The sequence below is a fragment of the Macaca nemestrina genome, chromosome 6 (genome assembly GCF_043159975.1).
Source record: "Macaca nemestrina isolate mMacNem1 chromosome 6, mMacNem.hap1, whole genome shotgun sequence".
Lineage (NCBI taxonomy): Eukaryota > Metazoa > Chordata > Mammalia > Primates > Cercopithecidae > Macaca > Macaca nemestrina.
This window is the reverse complement of record NC_092130.1, coordinates 41,887,599-41,912,870: the sequence shown is the minus strand read 5'-3', so window position 1 is coordinate 41,912,870 and position 25,272 is coordinate 41,887,599. Positions and strand designations below refer to the sequence as shown.

The window sequence follows — 25,272 nt, the reverse complement described above, 5'->3', positions numbered from 1 at the left end:
AGACAGGATCTCACAAGGCTGCCCAGGCTGGTCTCGAACGCTTGGGTTCAAACGCTCTTCCCACCTCAGACTCACTGAGCAGCTAAGGTTATAGGCGCAAGCCACCATGCCCGCCTGACCCCCAAGGATCTTCATCAATGTTCACCATCATCAACAATGCTCAAGAACACTTCAGTCTGCATAATTCCCCGCCCCCAATCCTTTTAGAGCTTTCTAAAAAAGCAAAATAAAAGAATACATGCTCAAACAGAAAAGATCCCTTCTTCCTCCATCCTGACTCAATAGTTTCCAAATAGGGAGAGAGAGGGTGGTGATGATTTTGGGTGAGAGAGTCTCAATTTTGAAATATGAAAGATTCTTTTTTTTCTTCTGAGACAGAGTCTTGCTCTGTTGCCCAGGCTAGAGTGCAGTGGTGTGGTCTTGGCTCACTGCAGCTTCTGCCTCCTGGATTCAAGCGATTCTTCTGCCTCAGCCTCCCAAGTAGCTGGGATTTCAGGCGCCCACCACCACACCCAGCTAATTGTATTTTCAATAGTGATGGGGTTTTTCCATGTTGGCCAGGCTGGTCTCGATCCCCTGACCTCAAATGATCCAACCACCTCAGCCTCCCAAAGTGTTGGCATTACAGGTGTGAACCACCATGCCCAGCTGGTCTTTTTTTGGGGCAGAGTCTTGCTCTGTCGCCCAGGCTGGAGTGCAGTGGCGCCATCTCTGCTCACTGCAACCTCCACCTCCCCAGTTCAAGCGATTCTCCTGCCTCAGCCTCCCAAGTAGCTAGGGTTACAGGCACACGCCACGATGCCTGGCTATTTTTAGTAGAGACGGGGTTTCACCACGTTGGCCAGGCTGGTCTCGAATTCCTGACCTCAAGTGATCTGTCTGCCTTGGCCTCCCAAAGAATTGGGATTACAGGTGTGAGCCACCGTGCCTGGCCTCAAATACGAAAGATTCTAAAATGCAGAACTAGGGTTGAGAATCACTGCATCTTGCTTGCTTTCTTCACAGGGTCATCTCTAGGTCAGCTGAAGGTAACAAGCTTCCACAACCTCACCTCCACCCAAAGAAGAAGAACCCGGAGAGGTCACTTGCTGCATTTACCCTATGCTATGGTTTGAAGGTGTCCCCCCAAATTCATGTGTTGGAAACTTAATCCCCAGCACAACAGTATTGAAAGGTGGGGCATATGGGATGTGTTTAGGTTATGAGGGCTCTGCCCTCATGAACAGATTCATGCTGCTATTTAAAATAAGGTGCTTATAAGACTTGACAGCTATAGTCACACACACACACACAAAAGATAAAATAAGGTGCTTGTAAGACCTGAGAGCTATAGTCACACACACACACACACACACACACACACGATAAAATAAGGTGCTTGTAAGAGTGGGCCATCTCTCTTTTGTTCTCTTGCCACGAGAGGAACAGTGTTCTTCCCCAAGAAAGGATGCAGCATTCAAGGTGCCATCTTAAAAGCAGAGAGCAGGCCCTTACCATAACATCAATCTGTGGTATTCTGTTATAGCAGCACAAAAACAAAAAACAAAAAACCCCCACAACCTAAGACAACCTAGCTATAATACAACCATAATGAATTGTGACAGCTCAGAGATACTCAACTTTTACCAGCCCGAATACTCACTCCCCCTCAAGTACTCTGCCATCCAAGTCATCACTTGTAAGTCACGTAACTACTTTCAGGTTAGGACCAGGAATGTTTTAGAGACTGCCTACTATACTCCCTAATTGGGATGTACAGTATATGCTCTCCAAGAAGCTTTCATCCCAGGGTTTGATGGCTGGGTTGTGCCGAAGGAATGGATGGCCAAATTTTTCACCACTTCCCTTTTCAAGCTCCCATCTGTGCCTACCTCACAAAGCTCAATTTAAATCTTAGCCAGAGGCCAGACGCGGTGGTTCACGCCTGTAATCCCAACACTTTGGGAGGCCAAGGCGGGTGGATAACGAGGTCAGGAGATCAAGACCATCCTGGCTAACAAGGTGAAACCCCCGTCTCTACTAAAAATAGAAAAAAATTAGCCGGGCGTGGTGGCAGGCGCCTGTAGTCCCAGCTACTCGGGAGGCTGAGGCAGGAGAATGGCATGAACCCGGGAGGCAGAGCTTGCAGTGAGCCAAGATTGCACCACTGCACTCCAGCCTGGGCGACAGAGTGAGACTCCGCCTGAAAAAAAAAAAAAAAAAAAAAAAAATCAATCAATCAATCTCAGCCAGATCATTTCCGGGAGTCACTAAGCCAGCAGTATTACATGGATCACCACCTGAAAATCAGTTTCTCTTCAATTTCTACTCCATTTCCAAAACTGTCATTGTTTTATTCACTGTGTGTTTTCTATTTTTCTTTTCCCAAATTTGTAAAACTAAGTTTAAACTTTTAAATTAAGATGGTCTTTTTTATATGGAGTTAATATGGGAACAGAATAGGAGGAGCCCAGATTCAGACTCATGTCCAACTCTATCACTTAATGGCTGTGTGACCAAAGGCAAACCACAGAAATCCCTGTGGGTCTCAGTTTCTACTTACTTCACAAGGTTATGAGGATTCTACAAGATCATATATGTCAAGTGCCTAGCTTGGAGAACAGATAGTAACTGATCACTAAATGGTAATGAGATGGAGCTCTAGTTCTTTAGTACTGCCTCCCCTCCACCAGTAGTACCAGCTGGAAAGTAGCAGCGCAGCCCAACTAGAAATGAGGAGGGGAAAGAGGTAATATCAGATGGGGTTGGAGTCTTATTTGAATCCTGTTAAGCCCTGAAGTATGAGCTGATTTTGTAGTAGCAGATGATGGTCACCTTTATGGGATTACAGGACTTGCCAAATCTTCCACAGAAAAAAAGAGCTACACCAAAAATAATATGGCCAGAACACTGGAAACTCTGTAATTTATCATAAGGGAGAACCACAGAAATTCATTCCTTTCTAAAACTTTTGTGGCATGAGTTCAGTATTCTGATATAACCTATGGCCAGTCACTTCAAAGGGACCTGATACCCAACTTCTCTCTTCTCTTCCACCAAGTATCAAACAACGATACACACCGTTTACAGTAAGTTTATATAAGCTTCTTTTTCTTGAGACGGAGTCTCCCTCTGTAACCCAGGCTGCAGTACAGTGGTGCCATTTCAACTCACTGCAACCTCCGCCTCCCGGGTTCAAGCAATTCTCGTGCCTCAGCCTCCCAAGTAGCTGGGATTACAGGTGTGGACCACCACGCCCGGCTAATTTTTGCATTTTTAGTGCGGACAGGGTTTCGCCATGTTGGCCAGACCGGTCTGGAACTCCTGACCTCAAGTGATCCACCCACCTCAGCCTCCCAAAGTGCTGGGATTACAAGCATGAGCCACCGCGCCCAGCCCAAGTGTATATAAGCTTCTTGAGGGCAGAAATCATTTGAGCACATAGCAGCACTCAAACATCTGACAAATGAATAAATGGCCAATTCCTACCATCATCTCTATATACTCTTCTAAGCAAACATCAGAGATTTATTCTAAACTACCAAATAAAATACCAATAAAAAAATCTGGCCAGGCGCAGTGGCTCACGCCTGTAATCCTAGCACTTTGGGAGGCTGAGGCAGGCAGATCACGAGGTCAAGAGATCGAGACCATCCTGGCCAACGTGGTGAAACCCAGTCTCTACGAAAAATACAAAACTTAGCTGGGTGTGGTGGCGGGCGCCTGTAGTCCCAGTTACTCAGGAGGCTGAGGCAGAAGAATCGCTTGAATCCGGGAGGCAGGGGTTGCGGTGAGCCGAGATCACCACTGCACTCCAGCCTGGCAACAGAGCAAGATTCTGTCTCAAAAACAAAACAAAACAAAACAAAAACCAACAACAAACTGTCAGTCCTTGGAGAGGAACTAATGTGCCTTAAATTGACTAACTGTCCCCAACTTCCACTGCACCTAAAAGCTCAAACCATCATACTATTAGGCGTTTACCATAACAAAACCAGCACTAAACAAAACCACCCCTTATGAAATATCTCAAATATTTTGTTGATCCTCACATTAATGCCACCCCACTCCCGCTGCTACTACCATCTATGAGGCAGGTTAGGAGGTGGATGGGGCTGCCTTTTATAAAAGGTTTAGCACTAGGAGGGATGATTCTGTTACCCTTCAAAGGGACTAGGAAAGTTACCTGAAATTGGTTTACGCAATTGACCTTAGAGTCAGATGCTATTACCAAATGGGAGAAATACCAAGACCGGAACTTACTGAGACATTACAGCAACCTCCCCCCTAGGGTACAGAATAACTCAGATATCCAAACATTTTCAGAATAAAGTTCACAAAGGTTCATTTTAGCTTTTTATCCCCCAAAGAACAAAGATTTACTCAGTCAACTAAAACAAAAATGTACACATCTGGTAGAGTGTGTACACTTTTTCTATAATGATAGGCATTATTAGTCTTAAAAAGAAAAATTAAAAGATCTTCACAAAACCCAGTGGAATATTCCATCAGGAAGCAGCTTCGAAGCTGGAAAATTTCTCTAGTGTTCTTACAACAGTGCAAAGCAAGAGACTGCAATCACAACCAGTGTTCAGGATTCACCACTTTACTACTTGGATCTTCTTTCTAATATATGAATGAGCTTCTGGGGAGGGATTTTGCAACAAGTTATTTCTCTCTCCCCTGATACTCGTCAAGAATAAACACGTTCAGTATCCAAGTTCTTCCTAGGGTGGAAATAGCATGCCTGTTTTCTTTTAAATCTTTGCACCTGAGTCTCAGCACACCTGCTCCTTCTACAAAATTACAAATGTCCATGGACAAGAGTCTTCCTTTCAGAAGGGAATGGGAGACATCTCTATTCAGCAAAATAAATACTTGCCAAAGAGCAAGGTAGTGTTGTATAAATTAGCACCACAGGCTTTGAAATCAGAAAAGGAGTACAGAATTTGGCACTGACCCTTACTAAAGGCTGTGATATTAGGCAGCTATTTACTCCCTGTATGTACTCTAACTTCTTTATCCATGAAATGGCAATAATAGCTTTTCACACAGAGCTGTTATAAGGGGGGGTCAAAATGTATGCTACTCATCCTCAGAAAACTACTTTTCTTTTCTTCTTTTTCTGAGACACAGTCTCCCTCTATAGCCCAGGCTGGTATTGGCTCACTGCAACTTCTGCATCTTGGGTTCAAGCGAATTCTCCTGCCTCAGCCTCCCAAGTAGCTGGGATTACAGGCACGTGCCAACACACCCGGCTAATTTTTGTATTTTTAGTAGAGACAGGGTTTCACCATGTTGGTCAGGCTGGTCTCGAACTCCTTACCTCAGTGATCCACCTGCCAAGACCTCCCAAAGTACTGGGATTACAGATATGAGCAACCACACCCAGCCAATGTTACCTTTTTTAAAGAAGAAGAAGAAAAAAAAAAACATTATTTCACCCATGAAGCAGATGGGGAAACTGAAGCCAATGGATGAATAATTGGCTTTTTTTTTTTTTTTTGAGATGGAGACTGGCTATGTTGCCCAGGCTGGAGTGCAGTGACAAAGTCTCTGCTCACTATAATCTCCTTTTAATAAAAGATGAATTTCAGCCAGGAGCGGTGGCAGGAAAATCGCTTGAACCTGAGAGGTGGAGGTTGCAGTGAGCTAAGATCGCACCACTGCATTCTAGCTTGGGCAAGAGAGCAAGACTCTGTCTCAAAAAAAAAAAAAAAAAAAAAAATTAGCCACGCTTGATGGGACACACCTGTAACCCCAGCTACTCGGGAGGCTGAGGCAGGAGAATTGCTTGAACCTGGGAGGTAGAGGTTGCAATGAGCCGAGAACGCACCACTGCACTCAAGCCTGGACGGGAGAGCAAGACTCTGTCTCAAGCCGGGCGCGGTGGCTCAAGCCTGTAATCCCAGCACTTTGGGAGGCCGAGGTGGGTGGATCACGAGGTCAGGAGATCGAGACCATCCTGGCGAACACGGTGAAACCCCATCTCTACTAAAAAAATACAAAAAACTAGCCGGGTGAGTTGGCGGGCACCTGTAATCCCAGTTACTCGGGAGGCTGAGGCAGGAGAATGGCATAAACCTGGGAGGCGGAGCTTGCAGTGAGCTGAGATCCGGCCACTGCACTCCAGCCCGGGCAACAGCGCGAGACTCCGTCTCAAAAAAAAAAAAAAAAAAAAAAAGACTTTAATCATCTGCTTATACTAAATCCCCTTCAACATGTACTGTTATTCTGTACTCACTAATACGGAGCTGAAAATGGTTTATATTATCATTCCATGGTTGTGTGGCAGATCATGTTTTCATTTTATTACATTTTCTTCCAAAATATCTAGTGCCCAACTCACAGCAGGTGTTTGGTGAAGCCCATTAGCTTACTGGTTAACAGTAAAAGTGCATTTCTGGGCTTCATATTCATATACTTATATGTGTATTTTGGAGGAAAATCTAGTTTATAAGGTCACAGACACGGCAGGAAAACAAAAAGAACCTTTATTTTGGCTATGATCATTCTTCTTTTTTTTCTTTTTTTTTTTTTTGAGACCGAGTCTCACTCTGTCGCCCAGGCTGGAGTGCAGTGGCGCGATCTCGACTCACTGCAAGCTCCGCCTCCCGGGTTCACGCCATTCTCCTGCCTCAGCCTCCCGAGTAGCTGGGACTACAGGCGCCCGCCACCACGCCTGGCTAATTTTTTTTTGTATTTTTAGTAGAGATGGGGTTTCACCGTGTTAGCCAAGATGGTCTCGATCTCCTGACCTCATGATCCGCCCATCTTGGCCTCCCAAAGTGTTGGGATTACAGGCGTGAGCCACCGCGCCCGGCCTATGATCATTCTTCTAAAGGAGATCTTAGAAGAACAAATGAAAATGTGAAATCAAGAGTACAAACTCAACATGCAGAGTTATCTGTATGACAAGAGCCAGTTGTCACGCACCTGAAAATGTCAAGTCCTCTGAACCTGAAAGGATTGTGAGAAGAGTAAAGACAGTGGGCAAGGATGTGTGTCAAATGGCATAAGATAAAACCGTATCAGAGGAAGCTTCATCATACTCTCTGAGGACTGTACTCAGTGAGAAACCTCAGACTCTCAATTTCTAACCTGCCAGAGAAAAAAAGCCTGAACCTTCCTAATTCCTTCTCCCCCTCACTAAGATAGCAGGCTGCTGAAGAATTGAAAGACACCTACAGAATGTATCCTAGGAGAAGGTTCTATTCTGAGATCCCTAGAGAATAGGCTGGACTGAGAAGTAATTTCTACTGTCCAGCCTCTTAGTTGAACAGATCCAGCAGTGGGAAGGCAAATTTCTCCTTCCTACTCTTCAAATAAGATCTAAGACCATTTAGCCCTGCTGCAAAGATGACACTAACTTTTTTAACAACGAAGTACCATCCCAGGACAGGGGGTGGTGCTGTACTGGGCTGACCCTCAATCTCAAGTTCAAAGAAAACAAGCCCTCTGAAGAAAGGGTACAACTGGTGTGGAAGATAGGAAAGACCTATAACCTACACAGCACCCTGCCTTAAATGGTATTCTAACTATGTACTCTCGCTTACCTTGCAGTATGTCCAGAGTAAGCCTTCCTTCCCAGGAAGGGTAAGTATATCTGCTATTATAATAGGAAGTCTATCACGACTTGAAATTCAAAAGGAGTAATTGCTTATTAGGTTCACAGTGCATAAAACACCATGCCAGATACAACAGCTGTTAGGACTAGTTCTGAGTTGAAGCAGGCAGCCTACATACTTGGAGGAAACTAAGGACCACCACCACATCCTTTCTAACATATATACTCTGCCCTCTTCCCTTTACCTCTTTTCTCTCTCACTTATTTCTTCCCTTTCTCATAGTTCAGACCTGTGGCATCTGTATCCTGATCCTTTAATAATACAATTCTCCATTAGGATATCTCTGCAGAATCAATGTTTGCATATAGAAAAGGAAAGAGCTAACATTTACAGAGCACTTTCTATGTGGCAAATGTGGTGGTAGATATTTTAACCCATATTATCTCACTGTCACCACCTAATCCAAGAGTAATGTCCATAGTCACACATGTGGAAACCAAAATTTGGAAAGAGTGAGAGAGGTCTGTAGTTGTTTGTTCTATATTCATCTCTTCTCACAAAACCTAAAATAGTCTAGTTCTTGACTTTTTTCCTCATGTGGTCTTTATTATTATTATTTTTTTCTGAGATGGAGTCTTGCTCTGTCGCCCAGGCTGGAGTGCAGTGGTGCAATCTCAGCTCACTGCAAGCTCTGTCTCCCAAGTTCACGCCATTCTCCTGCTTCAGCCTCCTGAGTAGCTGGGACTACAGGTGTCCGCCACCATGCCTGGCTAATATTTTTGTATTTTTAGTAGAGACAGGGTTTCACTGTTAGAGAGGATGGTCTTGATCTCCTGACCTTGTGACCTGCCCACTTCAGCCTCCCAAAGTGCTGGGATTACAGGCATGAGCCACCGCACCCAGCCCCTATTATTTTCGAGACAGAGTTTCACTCTGTTGCCCACGCTGGTGTGCAGTGGCGCAATCTCAATCTCGGCTCACTGCAACCTATGCCTCCAAGGTTCAAGCATTTCTCCTGCCTCAGCCTCCCAAGTAGCTGGGATTACAGGTGCAAGCCACCACACACTCAGCTAATTTTTGTATTTTTAGTAGAGACAGGGTTTCACCATGTTGCCCAGGGTGGTCTTGAACTCCTGACCTCAAGCGATTTGCCCACCTTGGCCTCCCAAACTCTTGGGATTACAAATATGAGCCAATGTGCCTAGTCCTCATGTGGTCTTTTAACTTGTCTAACCATCAGTTTGGGGGGAGGGAGGCATGGAAAGAGCCACAATAGAGGACAAAAAAGGTCTTCTTTATGAGCCTGAACTTTAAATGGTTCAGGTATTTGTATCAAAGACCACAAAGTAGCACTTTAGCTACAACCAGCCCTTTGAGGATAGTGAGGGGGAAAAAAATGTGAAATTCAGTGCTTTGAGAACATTATTACCACCACCATTTAGGTGAATATTCTATTAACCAACAATTTTTACTTAGGGAAGGTACTCAAACACATCCAACATACCTTAATTTATTCAAAGTATATAAATTAAGCAAGCTGTTCATATTATCTCTAAGATTTAAAACATTAACCTATTCAATGATCTCGCCAAAACGTTAACTTTTAATTCTGTATAATGTGAGGAATTCAGTGGGGATTCTTTAAAAATGGTTATATTTGGGGGCAGGAACAACTAATTTTATTTCATTTAGAGTTAAGATATCAACAAGTTATTTTTAAGTAACCAGTTTTTAAAATGCCCAAACACTACAGCAGAAGTTTGCAAGCTGCACTGACCTTCAAACAAGGGTTATGGCTATGAGGGTTATCTGACCAAGTGTTCATTAGATATGAAACACATGAGGTTTCCTAGTGAAGATAAGTGAAAAGACATTTTAACACCCACTGACACAATCTAACCCAAACTAACACTGTCCATTCCTTTGTCATATTCACCACTGTCCCTGGCTAGGACAGGCTCTAGCTATGATTTTATTAACATTACCTTAAAACGATAGTGTCCAAAACTATTTCTGAGGCCACCACTCGCCTGCACAGAAAACACCGAGAAAAAACAACCAATAATTCTCCCGCTTTTTCCAACATACGTTCACCTGTTTCAGTTCCTTATTCAAGATACCCTCAACCACAGTACTGGTTTACGTATACATTTATCCTTCATTAGCCAACTGTGGAGAATATACCAGGAGCAATCATGAACCGGGAAGAACTACCATCAACTTTAAGTGGGGCCTATGTCTACCAAAATAATTAACTGGTTATTTTACTAGCACACACAAACTAACATTCGACCAGGCTTATCTGAAACCAAGTAACAATGTTCTACCCAAATTAAAAATCAAGTTTATGCATGACACTCCTTTCAACTCAGAAGATTAAATATGATGCTGGTTACAAAACAGAACACTATCAAGTTCCCCATTTTAGTAATTTGGCTTCTATAAACGCTCTTCCACACACATGTAATATAAAATAGAATTTGTTATAGCTCAGACTATATTTTAAGGAAATCTAGTTTTGTATTTTCTGAAAATAAAATATACCTCGTATAGCACATTGGTTTAAGTGCTGAACTGTGCTACATTTTTGCTGTGACATCTTAGACAAATTATCTCTTAGCCTCAGGTGCCTAGTCTACCAAATGGTGGCAATACTTGTGAGGATTAAATGACTTAATAATGTACTGTAGCACAGTCTATAATATGGTATGTGCTTAAATAAATTATTTTGCCAACATATTTCCCTTTATTAAGATGTAGTTAGTGAGCCCATTTTGCAGGTGGTTTCTTTTTCAAGCTACATTAAATTTGGGTCATATGTCAAGAGATAACCACATAAGATTATCTTAATTTCAAAATCACTCTTATTCTAGCATCTTTTAATAACTACTGTTAAAAACCAATCCTTGATTCCCATGCCTAGAATTCTACACTGCTAAGGGGAGGAAAGGGCTTTTTCATTTCCAAAACAATACTGTTACTCCACCACTAAGTCTATCTTGTGCTAACAACCATGCCTGAAAACAACCTCAGTTTTCCTCCTGAAAACCAGAGTACCCCCAAAACATCAGCAAATACAGATTCATTTTGCCATCCACTTTGTCTTTAAAGCCCATTACAATTCTCCTAAAAATATTTTATCACTAGGTAAAGTAGGAAGAACATTTTTCACTGTACCCTATCTATGAAAATCTAGAGTCTGACTTTAACACAAGTTGGCAATGAAAATATTCCCCACCTCCAAAAACTGGTATGTACTGGGGAATCTTCTGACTCCCTTATCAATACTCAGAGATGGCCAAAATTTTAAATTTCCATGGGATCAAGATGCAACCAAATCCTGATTAAAAGCAAAGTAGGACACGATTATTAACCACAATGTTTAGAGGAAGATGCTCCAGCTATTTTAGACAGCTTAATCATGTCTAAAATATCAAAACTCAACAACTTCGAAAACAAGTTGTGCCTTATAACTTCATTTTTAGCATGCTTTAAACTCGACTGAACTTTGCTAAACAAAGAGGTAAAGCCTTCAAAAGTCTTAAAGAGGGGCTTAAAAGTTTCTAGTCGCTAGGTAATATGGGTAGAACAAAATTTAAGAATGAGTTTCCTTCATCAAGCAGTAGAAAGGAATGGTGTTACTTATTAAGCAATGTCATCTTCAACGTTACTTCATTCAAACAAGTAAATTATAGTCATGATTTAATTTTCTGGACTGTTTCAGAGAATATAACGTATGCAAATTAAAATGTGTGAACCTGCCTGCTAATGAAAGTAGTAAGAATAAATCCACAGATCACATCCACCTATATATAATACTGCAACAACAGCAATCTATAAAATGCAATACTGGATTGAAAGCTTCAAGTAAGCCGGGCGCAGTGGCTCAAGCCTGTAATCCCAGCACTTTGGGAGGCCGAGATGGGCGGATCATGAGGTCAGGAGATCGAGACCATCCTGGCTAACACGGTGAAACCCCGTCTCTACTAAAAATACAAAAAACTAGCAGGGCGAGGTGGCGGGTGCCTGTAGTCCCAGCTACTTGGGAGGCTGAGGCAGGAGAATGGTGTGAACCTGGGACGCGGAGCTTGCAGTGAGCCGAGATCGTGCCACTGCACTCCAGCCTGGGCGACAGAGCAAGACTCCGTCTCAAAAAAAAAAAAAAAAAAAAAAAAGAAAGCTTCAAGTAACAAAACAGAAGATCTTACCGAAACAAAAGAACCTGGTTCATTCTTGGTAGTGCAACATAATGGGTCGTGACCTATATTATCCTTTCTGTATGGTATTCTCACATTTTGGGAATAACTGTTCACTCTACCATATGGCACAAGTTTCTGTAAGATTATTAAGAAGGTCTGAATATTCTATTAAATTTAAAGAAAAACTTAAGGACTAAAAAATGAGCTGCTGTCTGCGATTCATATTAAACAAACGTTTCTCCAGTAAACCGAAGGAGTGAGCACAAGCCCAAGTCACTGAATGGGGCCAAACTTTTAGAAGCCTCATTCCAAACAGAACTGTCCCTAATTTATTAAGAACAAAACACTAGCAAAACCAACTTGTGAACTGGGCCTTCAGTACAATTAAGCACATCCTGTTTCATAAAACAGTAATAATGAAGAGCTTGAAGGGGCCGTCATTCTAAAATTGCAAATCTACCCATAAACGACAATCCTGGGCTGGAAACCAGAATGTCAAATTCTTGTGCTGAAATCAACTTTTCACATGGCCTGAGGCAGGCCATTCTACTATTCTAAGAATGCTCAGACACACAAGTATGTAATAATGTTCCAAACACTTTTTTCTTTGGGGGGGGGCACTTCCTGTAAATAAAAAGTTTCTATGACTGGGAAAGGAACAAAATAAAGTAATAAAGGAAACAGGAATACCTCTGGCACACCTTCCTCAAACGAACAACATTAAAAACAAAACACACACACACAGTTAATTTTAATCTAGCCTACTCTTCCCACAATGGACACACCTACAGTTTCTTATCAAAATGTACAAGACTCAAAGCTCATTTAATTCAATTCTGAATCTCACTCAACAAGCATCAAGTACATTAGAAGCCTCTCTACAGCGATATCCCCACCAGTTTCAGATAAATGCCAGCAGGGACTCTGTAGTTATGACTTCTATCAAACGACCTCCTGATCCATATTTCTCCTGGACATACACATGCAGATTCATTAACCAAAACCTACCCAACACTCCTTACATCGCGCATACGTTGGCATTTTCAGTCTATAGGTGGGTCCTGGAACAGCTAAAACCAGGAAGCTCCAGGGTAATTAGAGGACTTGGGAGAAGTCATCTTGGGACAGGTGGAAAACCCAGAGCAATCACGAATCAGAAACAAGCTGTCCCTGACCACCTCTGCTTCCCGTCCCATCCAAACTTCACCCACCCGGGTTTCAGAAGCCCAGGAGGGAGAGGCCATTTTAATGAGGCCTGGCTGAGGAACGAAGGGAGAAGAGGAAATCAGGGAAGGGCGTTGGGAAAGGAAGGCCGAGCACTTTGCCACAATAGTACCCGAGTCGGATGGCAGCACCTGGAGCCCGAAGAGGGAGGAGCTGGACTTAAGGGCCCAGGAGGGGTAAAAAGTAGCGGTGGCCTACCACGAGGGGGGCCGAGTGATCTAAACCCGGGGAGCGCGGGCCCCTTACCCCCATGCGGGGAAAGGACCCCTTCTTGGGCCAACCGCACCGACCCTCGCCCCTGGGTCAGGGGCTACTACCCAGAGATCCAGAAGGCGGGAGTTGGCTAGTGCCTGGTTCTCCTCATCTGGCCATGCGGCGCGGGGGCGTCCATCCTGAGGGGTCCGGGAACCAAGAGGGCACGGGGGGTGCCGGACGCGGCGCTCACCCGCGGGCCGCCTCCAAGCTCTTAATGAGCTTCTTGATCTTCCAGATCTCCACGTTCCTGTCGGCAGCACTGGGGTCGTCCGCCATCTTCTCGCCTCCTCCTCCCTAGAGCGGCCCGGCGGGGCCCGGAGACACCAAGACCACAGAGTTAGCGCCGCCGCTGGGGCAGAGCGGCCCCCTTCCTCGCCACCCCCGAGAGGCCCTCTCCTCCCGCCCGGCGCAGCTCGCCACAGAGGTCGCCGGCCTTTCCCTCCCCGTGCCTTACCTAAGGGCCCAGTCCTGGGCGGCAGCGGCTGCTCCTCCCCGGCGGCGGCTCCGCGGCGGCGGCGGCTCTGACGTAGGACACCGGCTCCCTCTCTCCAGGCAGCTGCATGTGTTGCAATCCGCTCACATGGGGCCTGTGACATCACTTCCTCCGCCAGGGGCGGAGTGGAAGGCGGCGGGCGGAAGGGAGGGGGCCGGTGCGAGTGAGGAGAAGCTCTGCGTCCGCCGCGACTTCTCATTGGCTCTCTGCCCCGCAGCCTACAATGAACCTGCCGATTGGCCGCAGCTGGGTCCGCGCTGTCTTGTGAGGTAGAGGCTGGGGGGGTGGGAGGTGCCACCTTTCTTCCGGCCCGGCAAGCCGAGAGGAGGAAGCGGGCGGAAGCCGGTGGCTCTCGCGAGTTTATTGAGAGCCCCCCCCCCCCCCCCCCCCCCGTCAGGCTCGAATGGGGGTGGTTCTTAAAGAGAGACGACCGGGGTCGTCGTCTTTTCAGTCCCTTCTCCATTAATAGGATGGACATCTGAGGCTTTGTGACGCGAAGCTAGGCACTTGGACCCGACGCGCGGTTTGAAGCTTGAGAAGCCGCGAAGAATCGCCTCGCGCCCAGCGGCTTCTTCGCTGACGAAGTGCTGCGGTCTGCGTGCGTCACGGCTGCCCGGAATAGTGTGGAGGAATCCTGGCCTGTAGGTCTGGATGAGGAGCCTGCCTCCGGGCGGTCTGGGACCCTCACCTGCAGGGGCGAAAGAGGCCTGTTTTCTCTCGCCCCGGAGCTAGGACGGGCTCACTTTGGACTTAGAACTTTATGGGGTGGAAGACAGCGGGGGCTGCCTGAGCTTGGAGACCTGAGGTATCTGACCCCATGTATGGTTTGGCCTGAGCCGTTGAGAACGGAGGTGGAGAGAGTTGAAATAAAATGGGCATCCACATACGGTTAGAACTTTATCTTTTTGAGTTAGGATTTTTAGGTGGCTACTTTGTCACCTCGTCTGGGTTCAAATATTGAGCCCAGACCGTGTGCTGGACCCTGTTTTCCTGGGGATACAGAGGTGAACCAAACAGATGACAGTACTTACCCCTCATGGAGCTTGTAGTCGATTGGGTTTCTAACCGTTTGTGATTTTATATTTTTTGTAATAAAATAACTACACACATGCTTCAGTACTTCAGGGTGCTCTGAGAGTGTATGGCGGGGACGCACCTCTGAAATGAGACCCAAAAGGTGAGTAAGAGTTTGTCAGGAGGAAGCAGAACACAGTTGAGAAATACAGAAACGCCAGTGTGCTGGCACAGTCAGGGACGGGGAGAGGTTTGAAGGAGCAGCAGGGGAAGAGATCATGTAGGGCCTTTTAAGCCAGATTCAGAAGTTTGGTTTCTTTCAAGAACAGTGGGTAGTTTAAAGCGTTTAGAGCCCTGGTTTGGACTGGAGAGAGCACAGGAGAAGCTCAGAGACCATTTTGGCTGCTTCATTATCATGTGAGAGATGATTTTCTCTTACACTAGAGTGCTGACAGTGCAGATAGAAGTGAATGAAGGGCCTGATACAGTGGCCAACGGCTGTAATCTCAGCACTTTGGGAGGCCAAAGGGAGGATCGCTTGAGCCCGGGAGTTTGCGAGCAGCGTGGGCAACATGGCAAGATTCCGTCTCTACAAAAAGTACAAAAAATTAGCTGGATGTGGTGGCCCGCGCCTGTAGTCCCAGCTACTTGGGAGGTTGAGGTGGGAGGACCCCTTGAACCCAGGAATTCGAGGCTGCAGTGAACTGAGATCACACCACTGCACTCCAGCCTGGGTGACAGAGCAAGACCTTGTCTCAAGGGGAGAAAAAAAAAAGGGGTGAATAGGACTGAATGATGGATTAGATGAGGAAAACCAAGAATGGTTCCCAGAGTACTGAAGTGGTGACATTTACTGAGGTAGGAAAGGTGAGGAGCAGGTGTTGGGGGATGATTGGGAATTTCATCTTGGGCCTGTTAAGTTTGAGATTGCTTATGAGACATGTAAGTAGTGATGTCAATCATGTGCTTTCATTTGTGTGGTCTTTGAATACTTTTTTCGTGTGTTATAAAGTTTGTCCACACTTTGAAGATGGGGGTATGACCTCCATTTCATACATGGGGAAACTGAGGCAAAGAAAAGTGAAAGGGACCTGTTCAGAGTCCCACAGCTAGTTTATGGCTTCCCGACTCCATGTTTGGTGTCCAGTGTATTATACAGTGACCCCATTACCTATATTTTCATAGGGTGGGGACACGGTCATACTTCTCTCCCCCAGGAAATGAATCTCAGGTTGGAACCTCTTCTTTGGGAACCTCTTCCATTTTGTAGTTTTTGGCATATGTTCACTTGTTATATAATATTGTACTCCTGCTGTGTGTGTGTCATCCACTGTGTTTAGTAGTGAACGGAGGGGCTGCCTTAGTCTTAAACACTACTTACTAACTAGGAATCAACTGTGTCCAAGGTTTTCCTTCATTCCTCTTGCCCTATTTCCATATTAGATTGTCCTACTCTACCCTTCCTGTTCTCTTTTTTGTTTTGTTTTGTTTTGAAGACGGAGTCTCGCTCTGTTGCCCAGGCTGGAGTGCAGTGGCATGATCTTGGCTCACTGCAGCCTCCATCTCCCGGGTTCAAGTGATTCTCCTGCGGCAGCCTCCTGAGTAGCTGGGACTACAGGCGGGTGCCACCACACCCAGCTAATTTTTTGTATTTTCAGTAGAGAAGGGGTTTCACCGTGTTAGCCAGGATGGTCTTGATCCCCTGACCTCGTGATCTGCCTGCCTTGGCCTCCCAAAGTGCTGGGATTACAGGTGTGAGCCACCACGCCTGGCCAATTTTTTTTTTTTTTTTTTTAAATAGCAGAGACAGGGTTTCACCATGTAGGCCAGGCTGGTGTTGAACTCCTGACCTCAGAAGATCCGCCTGCCTCCGCTTCCCAAAATGTTGGGATTACAGGCGTGAGCCACCACACCTGGCCTCCTCTTCGTTTTGATGTTTGTGTTTACAGCATTGCTTCAGGTCCATGCTTGAAGGCTTTCTTCTGTGTGATTCAGCCTGAAGTAAGCATGATGACATCCCAAGTAGGACTGCTGTTTGTCAGTCTCTGAATTTCTTATTTCTTAGACAATTGCAGGTCCAGGTAGCCCCAAAAGCTCTTGGCCTAGTTGCTGCAGATTCACCATCTCTGCATTTAGAATTAGAAATCAGTGCATTAAAAGCAAAAGCTGGGGCCGGGCGCGGTGGCTCAAGCCTGTAATCCCAGCACTTTGGGAGGCCGAGACGGGCGGATCACGAGGTCAGGAGATCGAGACCATCCTGGCTAACACGGTGAAACCCCGTCTCTACTAAAAAATACAAAAAAGTAGCCAGGTGAGGTGGCAGGCGCCTGTAGTCCCAGCTACTCGGGAGGCTGAGGCAGGAGAATGGCGGAAACCTGGGAGGCGGAGCTTGCAGTGAGCTGAGATCCGGCCACTGCACCCCAGCCTGGGCGGCAGAGCAAGACTCCGTCTCAAAAAAAAAAAAAAAAAAAAAAAAAAAAAAAAAAAAAAAAAGCAAAAGCTGGGATAGTTATCTACCTGAAGAGATTTGGGAGGTATGGAGCATGGATGGTAGTGCCTGCATCAAGGCTTTTTAAATGGGACCATGACGATACATTGTTGAGGAGGAATGTTCTGTGATATAAAAGTGATACAGATTTTTCAAACTCCTAAATGGTGAGAACAGAATATATAAACTCTCTAAGCACACAGATTGTCTGAAAAATAAAGACATTGTTCTGTATGATCTCAGAACTTCCTCCTCAGCTCAAACAATTACAAAGTTAGATATTGGGATATAGGTGATGTTCCTTGCCAATTAGGTGGGGGTAGGTAAGTTTTTGTTTCGTTTTTTTTTTTTTTTGATTCAGGGTCTCACTGTTGCCCAGGCTGGAGTACAGTGGTGCAATAATGACTAACTGCAACCTCGACCCCAGGGCTTAAGTGATCCTTCCACCTCAGCCTCCCTAGTAGCTGGGACCACAGGCATAGACCGTGATGCCTGGCTAATTTTTGTATTTTTAGTAGAGATGGGGTGTCACCATGTTGCCCAGGCTGATCTCGAACTCCTGACCCCACGTGACCCACCTGCCTCAGCCTCCCAAAGTGCTTGGGATTGCAGGCCTGTTATGTTTTGATGTTGAAAGCAGAAATAAGTCTTTGTGCTTAGAGAGATCTGGTCTCTACAAAAAGAAGAAAAAAAAAATCAGCCAGGCACAGCAGCATGTGCCACTAGTCCCAGCTACTGAGGAGGCTGATGCAGGAAGATCACTGGAGCCCAGGAGTTTGAAGTTGCAGTGAGCTGTGATCACTGCACTCCAGCCTGGATGAGAGAGCAAGACCCTTTCCCCCTAAAAATAGCTACAGAATGAGGTTATTGGTTACTAATGTGAAGATAAGTTTAAGAGTAACGAAGATAGACACACACAGTGACTGATGCCTGTAATCCTAGGACCTTGGGAGGCCAAAGCAGGAGGATTGCTTGAACTCAGGAGTTGGAGTACAGACTGAGCAACCTAGCGAGACCTCATCTATACTACAAAATTTAGCTGGGCATGGTGGTGCACACCTGTAGTCCCTAGCTACTCAGGAGGATCACTGGAGTTCAGAGAAAAAAAAAAAAAAAAAAAGAGTAGCCAAGATGAAGGAAGGGATGGTTGTGGTGAGATTTGCTAAAGGGCTATCTTTGACTCTTCTGGAAGTCAGTATGGTTGTTAGAGGAAAGTTTTCTCTTTTTTTTTTTTTTTTTTTTTGAGACGTAGTCTCGTTCTGTCATCCAGGCTGGAGTCAGTGGCGCGATCTCAGTTTACTGCAACCTCTGCCTCCCGGGTTCAAGGGAGTGATTCTCCTGCCTCAGCCTCCTAAGTTGCTGGGACTACAGGTACGCACCACCACGCCCGGCTAATTTTTGTATTTTTAGTAGAGACGGGGTTTCACCATATTGGCCATGCTGGTCTGGAACTCCTGACCTTGTGATCCACCTGCCTCGGCCTCCCAAAGTGCTGAGATTACAGGTGTGAGCCACTGCGCCTGGCCAGGATATAAGTTACAATAAATGAAGACCTAAGCTGTAGTAGTACAACATAAAACAAGATTTAAGGTTTTTATAAATTGACCTAGGACAAGTTGTTTATGGAGTGCAGTGTGTGTGAAAGGGACTTGGAATGGGCAAGTGTAAGGTATCCTTTGTTCCCCTGTGGACACCTAGTGGTGAAATGTAATTCTTCAGTTGGAGGGGGGACTGCAGCTAAGGAATGACAGTTTCCTCTCTAGAGGATCAGACATCTTTACATGAATTTGTAGTCTTGTTAAATTAAGCAGATACTGGCCATTAATGCTTTACTCTGTAATGATTTCCTCCTTAAGAAAATAAGGCCCATGGAGAACTAAAACTTAGTTTTTCTCATTCTCTCAGTATAAAAAAGGTGTGTGTGTGTGAGAATACCTGTTCTAGGGAGAGCTCATTAGCTGGGGTCTACCTCTAGCATATAAGAGTATTTATAGGGAGAGCCTGAACCCTGCCCTTGACCCACCTGAAGAGGCAAGTGCTTAATTCTGCCAGTTGCCAGTGGTGCCTTGTTTGACTCAATAGAGACACCTGTAGAATAGCTAGACAGAGGCTAATCTTTTAGTTGAATTCCATAAATATTTATTGCATGCCACTTTTTTGGTCCAGCACTGAGACAAGTGCTGAAAATTTTTAGATGTAATTCAGTTCTTATATTTATGGTCTTTCGTGGAGGTGCAGGGGAGACAGGAATGTTAAATAAGTAAGATAACAGATAAAGTAAGTAGTTGTTTCTTGGACTGAAGCAGAAATGAACAAGGTGAGCCTGGAACATCTTGTTATATCAGTAAGCAAAGAAAGTAACATAGACTACTGGGGTTTTGTCAAAAGGATTTAAGAGCCAACAGGAAGAGGCTCTCACGCCAAGGTTAGAACAATTTGAGTATCACTAAGAAAAGTTGCAATGAAGTGAAACATAAAAATAAGTTGAAATCCATGAGTTCACAGTGACAACCAAGAAACCTAATTTCCCCACTTTTGATTATGGAACTAATTGTGAAAACTAGTAAATTAAGGAAAAGAGCTGAGCATTTAACTGGTCTTCCCTTATATATATAGTTACATTGCAGTGTAACGTGGTACTTGTTAAAAGGGGAATTTTCTTACTATAGAGGTATTCCAACTAAAAATGAAAAGACAGAAGTAAAATAATAGACCTTTAATGAAATTAGAGATTTCGGTAATGATCATCAGTGGCTACTAACATGACAAAAGAGCCAACTGAAATTATGTTTGGAATTCATATGTTAATATTTTAAATTCTGATGGCAGTACACATCACCTGTTGTAGAAAAATGAAACAGCCTGGGTGAAAGGCTCATACTTGTAATCCCAGTGCTTTGGGAGGCCAAGGTGGGAAGATCACTTGGCTCAAGGAGTTTGAGACCAGCCCGAACAATATACATAGCAAGGGTGCCATTTCTACAAAAATCATTTTAAACTAGCTGTGTGTGGTGGTGAGCACCTGTAGTCCTAGCTGCTTGGGAGGGTGAGGCAGGAGGATTGCTTGGGCTCAGGAGTTTGAGGTTACAGTGAGCTATGATAGCACCACCACACTCCAGCCTGGGGAACAGAGTGAGATCCTATGTCAAAAAAACTGAACTTGAATTGGATTAAATGGGACAAAGGAATACATTAAATTACATCACAGGGAAGCAATTAGTAAAATCTAGAATGTAGGAGACGCTACGGGACCAGTGGTCCAGTTTCTAAAATAAATTGCAAAGGGGAAAAAAGGCAGGGAAGCCTAAATTGAAAGGAACTTGGACATGTCAAACAATGTGGGTGTGACCCTTGGTTCCTGACTCAGATAAACTTTAAAGTTATGAGACTATTGGGAAAAGCATACTCTTTTTTGCTATAAAGATGTTAAAAGGTGTGACAATGATATATTTTGTAGTATAATCCTTTTAGAAGTATATACTTTGAGTCAGCTGGGTGCAATGTCTCACGCCTGTAATCCCAGCACTTTGGGAGGCCGAGGCGGGCGGATCATGGTCAGGAGATCGAGACCATTCTGGCTAACACGGTGAAACTCCGTCTCTACTAAAAAATACAACAAAACAAAACAAAACAAAAAAGCCAGGCATGGTGGCGGGCGCCTGTAGTCCCAGCTATTCAGGAGGCTGAGGCAGGAGAATGGCGTGAACCTGGGAGGCGGAGCTTGCAGTGAGCAGAGATTGTGCCACTGCATTCCAGCCTGGGCAACAGAGCAAGACTCCGTGTCAAAAAAAAAAAGTATATACTTTGAGTCAAATTATGAATTCTAGAATTTGCTTCAGAATAATCCAGAAGGTAGGGAAAAATGTCATAAAAGAGATGAAGGCCAGGCACAGTGGCTCACACCTGTAAGCACTTTGGGAGGCTGAGGTGGACGGATCACTTGAGCTCTAGAGTTTGAGACCAGCCTGGCCAACATGGCAAAACCGTGTCTCTACTAAAAATACAACAATTAGCTGGGTGTGGTGGTAAATGTCTGTAACCCCAGCTACTACTTGGGAGGCAGAGGTTACAGTGAGCTGAGATTGTGCCACTGCACTCTAGTCTGAGACTAGTCTCAAGACTGCAAAAAAACAAAAAAGAACAAAAAGATGAAGTTGCTAAATGGAACATTAAGATGTTAAAAAATGAGCGTAGGGATGGGTGCCATGGCTCATGCCTGTAATCCCAGCACTTTGGGAGGCCAAGGCGTGCAGATCACCTGAGCTCAGGAGTTTGACACCAGCCTGGGCAACACAGTAAAACCCTGTCTCTACTAAAAATACAAAAAATTAGCCAGGTTTGGTAGCGTGCGCTTGTAGTCCCAGCTACTCCAGAGGCTGAGGCAGGAGAATCGCTTGACCCTGGAAGGTGGAGGATGCAGTGAGCTGAGATCGTGCCACTGCACTTCAGCCCGGGCAACAAAGCGAGACTCCAGCTCAAAAAGAAAAAAAAAAAAAAGAGCATAAGAAGTTGAGTGAAATGATCTGTGTGAGCTGAGTGGGGAAGGTATACCAAGGAGGTAGATGGTAGACCAAGGATGCTAAATAAATGCACAGGATTGAGGGGATGGCAAATGGCAAAGGGGTGACCGGTAGGATATGATTTGAAGCCATTTAAGCTAGTAAATCTTCCATGTAATGGTTAACCCTCTTTGGGACAGACTCCAAGGAACCAGTGAAAGCGATGGACCACTTTCCTAAAAATAATCAATATTCACAATCTTGCACTTTATAATCAGTCCCTTATGGACTCTCCACCCCACACCCCCATCACCTTTGACCCTAATCTTCACTTTCTCAGTCAGGGGCTTCAACAATCTGTTTAAGAGCCTGTGAGTTTGGCAGAACATTTTACTTTCCCATTCCTAATTGCAGTGATGATGCCTACATTAAAGGCTGGTTTGATGTTCAGCTGCAGTCTTTAGTATCAAGACAGATTACCTGACCTGCTGTAACAAAAATGGCTCCTTCTCATAGGTTTAACTATAAGAAATTGGTGATATTCAATTGTTTATCTACTCAAATGCCTGTTTCAGCAATTCTGTAATTGCTAAAGTAAAGCTCCTGCATGCTGTTCAGAGTGCAGGGCACCCTATAGCTCCTTTATCTGTTCCCAGGGCTTTCACTCATTTTGTGTTCTGATACTAGAGGTGGGGAAAGGGAGAAGACAAAGCCCTTACAAAGTGGCCTTATGAGCCGGGCACGGTGGCTCATGCCTGTAATTCCAGCACTTGGGAGGCCGAGGCGGCGGATTACGAGGTCAGGAGTTCAAGACCAGCCTCACCAAGATGGTGAAACCCCCGTCTCTACTAAAAATTCAAAATTTAGCCGGGTGTGGTGGGACGCACCTGTAATCCCAGCTACTCAGGAGGCTAAGGCAGCAGAATCGCTTGAGCCTGGGAGGCAGAGGTTGCAGTGAGCCAAGATTTCACTATTACACTCCAGCCTGGGTGACAGACACTGTCTCAAAAAAACAAAACAAAAAACCTGGCCTTATGACCAGAGAAGAGAATAGAGTTGCAATGGTATCTGAAGTGGTGAAGGGTCTCTTGAATATTGGTTATTTCCAAAATTTGAATTGTTTCTTCATACCCAGTCTTCTCATGCACTGTTTGAAAGAACTTGCTTTTATTTCTGCTGCTCCATCTTGCTGTAGTCACTACTATAAATGTTATGTGGATCAAAGAAATGCGACGTCTTGATTTCCCTGAGAATTGACACATTATGTACACATGTATGTAGTATTTCTACTGATAATGTATACCTCACTCAACACAAATAATCAGGCTGGGCACTGTGTCTCATGCTTGTAATCCCACCACTTTGGGAGGCTGAGGTGGGATTGCTTGAGGTCAGGAGTGTGAGACCCTGTCTCTACCAAAAAAAAAAAAAAAAAAAAAAAAAAAAAAATTAGCCTGGCATAGTAGCGTGCGCCTGTGGTCCCAGCCACTCCACAGGCTGAGGTGAGAGGATCACTTGAGATCGAGAGGTTGAGGCTGAAGTTAGCTGTGATGGCACCACTGTACTCCAGCCTGTATGACAGAGACCCTGCCTCAAAAGAAAAAGACATATAAGCCAGGTGTGGTGGTGTGCACCTGTAGTCCTAACTACTTGGGAGGCTGAGGCAGGAGGATTGCTTGAGCCCAGGAGTTTGAGGTTGCAGTGAGCTATGAATGCACCACTGCACTATAGCCTGGGTGACAGCAAGACCCTGTCTCAAAAAACAACATAACACAAGGAGGCCGGGTGCGGTGGCTCACGCCTGTAATCCCAGCACTCAGGGAGGCTGAAGCCGGTGGATCACCTGAGGTCAGGAGTCTGAGACCAGCCTAGCCAACAAGGTGAAACCGCATCTCTACTGAAAATACAAAAATTACACTGGGCACAGTGACTCAAGCCTGTAATCCCAGCACTTTGGGAGGGCGAGGGGAGTGGATCACCTGAGGTCAGAGGTTCAAGACCAGTTGGACAACATGGTGAAACCTCATTTCTATTAAAAGTCCAAAATTAGCTGGTTGTGGTGGCAGGGTGCCTGTAATCCCAGCTACTAGGGAGGCTGAGGCAGGAGAATTGGCTTGAACCTGGGAGGTGGAGGTTACAACTGAGATCGCACCACTGCACTTCAGCCTGGGCAACAGGAGACTGTCTCAAAAAAAAAAAAAAAAAAAAAAAAAAAAAATTAGCTGGGTGTGGTGGTGGGCACCTTTACAGAGGCTGAGGCAGGAGAATTGCTTGAACCCAGGATGCAGAGGTTGAGGCTGCAGTGAGCCAAGGTCACACCACTGCAGTCCAGCCTGGGCAACAGAGAAAGACTCCATCTCAAAACAAAAACTAAAAAAAAAATAAAATACATAAAGTAACAAACCCCAAAACAGGAGGTTGGTGTAAGAGGGATACCGTAAGTTCTTGGGACCTAAGCAAGTACTTACAATCACAAAAGGGAGGCTCTACTAAAGAATAAAACCGATCATTTCTTTTTGCCTTTTGTGATAGTTGTTAATTTTGTGTGTCAGTTTGGCCATTGATGCCATTTAACTGGTTAAACATTTGTCTGTCTCCAGAAGAGATTAGTATTGAATTGGAGATTGCTCTGCTTTAATGTGAGTGGACATCATCTAATCAGTTAAGGGCCCATATAGAACTGCCAGAGCTAAGACATCCATATTCTAACTTTGGACTAGGACACCATTGTGTTCCTGGTTGCTGCAATTTTACCCCAACAGCTTTCCCAGCAGTGGATTGTGGGTGGGATTTGGCCTTCATAATTGTGTGAGCCAATATCTTATAGTAAATCTCATTCTAGATCTATATCCTATTGGCTCTATAGGGAATCTCCATATACCTTCTTGCTATTTATACTACTATGAGCTTTACCAACAGGTTACTGAAATACTGTTTCCGCTCATACCCAAGCAACTTCTCCCTCCTAATAGAACTCAAAGATATATTTTGCTTGGGAAATCTGGCTCCTCTCTCTGATCCCAAGGATGAATCTTAACTAATATAAGCCAGTAGTTCTCAACTGGAGTACTTTGCAAGTCCTGGAGGGCTTTTAAAGTTATCTTTAGGAGACAGCAGAGGCAGTATGCAAGGGCCAACCAGAAATGCTAAGTATCTTCTGACACACCAAATAACAATCCTTCATAATCCTACAATGTTCCCATTGAGTGTTCATATGGTTGGAAACCTGAGCCTAGAATTTATTTTTCACATGAATCCCAACAATCTTTTACATGGGTGTTAACAAGCACTGAATCTTCCAAAAATGTTGTCTAAATCACTTCCTTCATACTTGCAAATTGATTTCTTATACTGATTTTTGGAAATAATCTCATTTCTACATATTAAAAAACATTATACAAGGAGCCACTGTATCTGATATTCTAAGCCCATCTTGATAACGGACTCCTTTGAACATGGCATATGACATTAGTCCATGAAACATAAGGGAAATGTGCTGGGAGACTTTTGGGAAATCTTAACATTGAATAAAGATGTAGACTCCTTTCTGCTT

The 25,272-nt window shown here is 44.7% G+C and overlaps 1 protein-coding gene across 2 annotated transcripts in view; it reads right to left on the bottom strand.

Annotated features, from left to right (window-relative positions):
- Positions 1-13,817, bottom strand: part of LOC105467074 (eukaryotic translation termination factor 1) — a 39,156-nt gene extending 25,339 nt beyond the window's left edge. Inside the window, exons 1-2 of one of the 2 annotated variants that reach the window (XM_011716428.2) lie at positions 13,680-13,817; positions 13,288-13,519 (exon numbers count right to left, since the gene is read on the bottom strand). Coding sequence is in view for 1 of the 2 variants with exons in the window: in XM_011716426.3 (XP_011714728.1) it covers positions 13,416-13,501 (86 nt within the window). In the remaining variant the exon portion in view is untranslated. The remainder of the gene's footprint in view (positions 1-13,287; positions 13,520-13,679) is intronic. The other variant, XM_011716426.3, reaches the window with a different exon arrangement.
- Between the last annotated feature and the right edge of the window lie 11,455 nt (positions 13,818-25,272).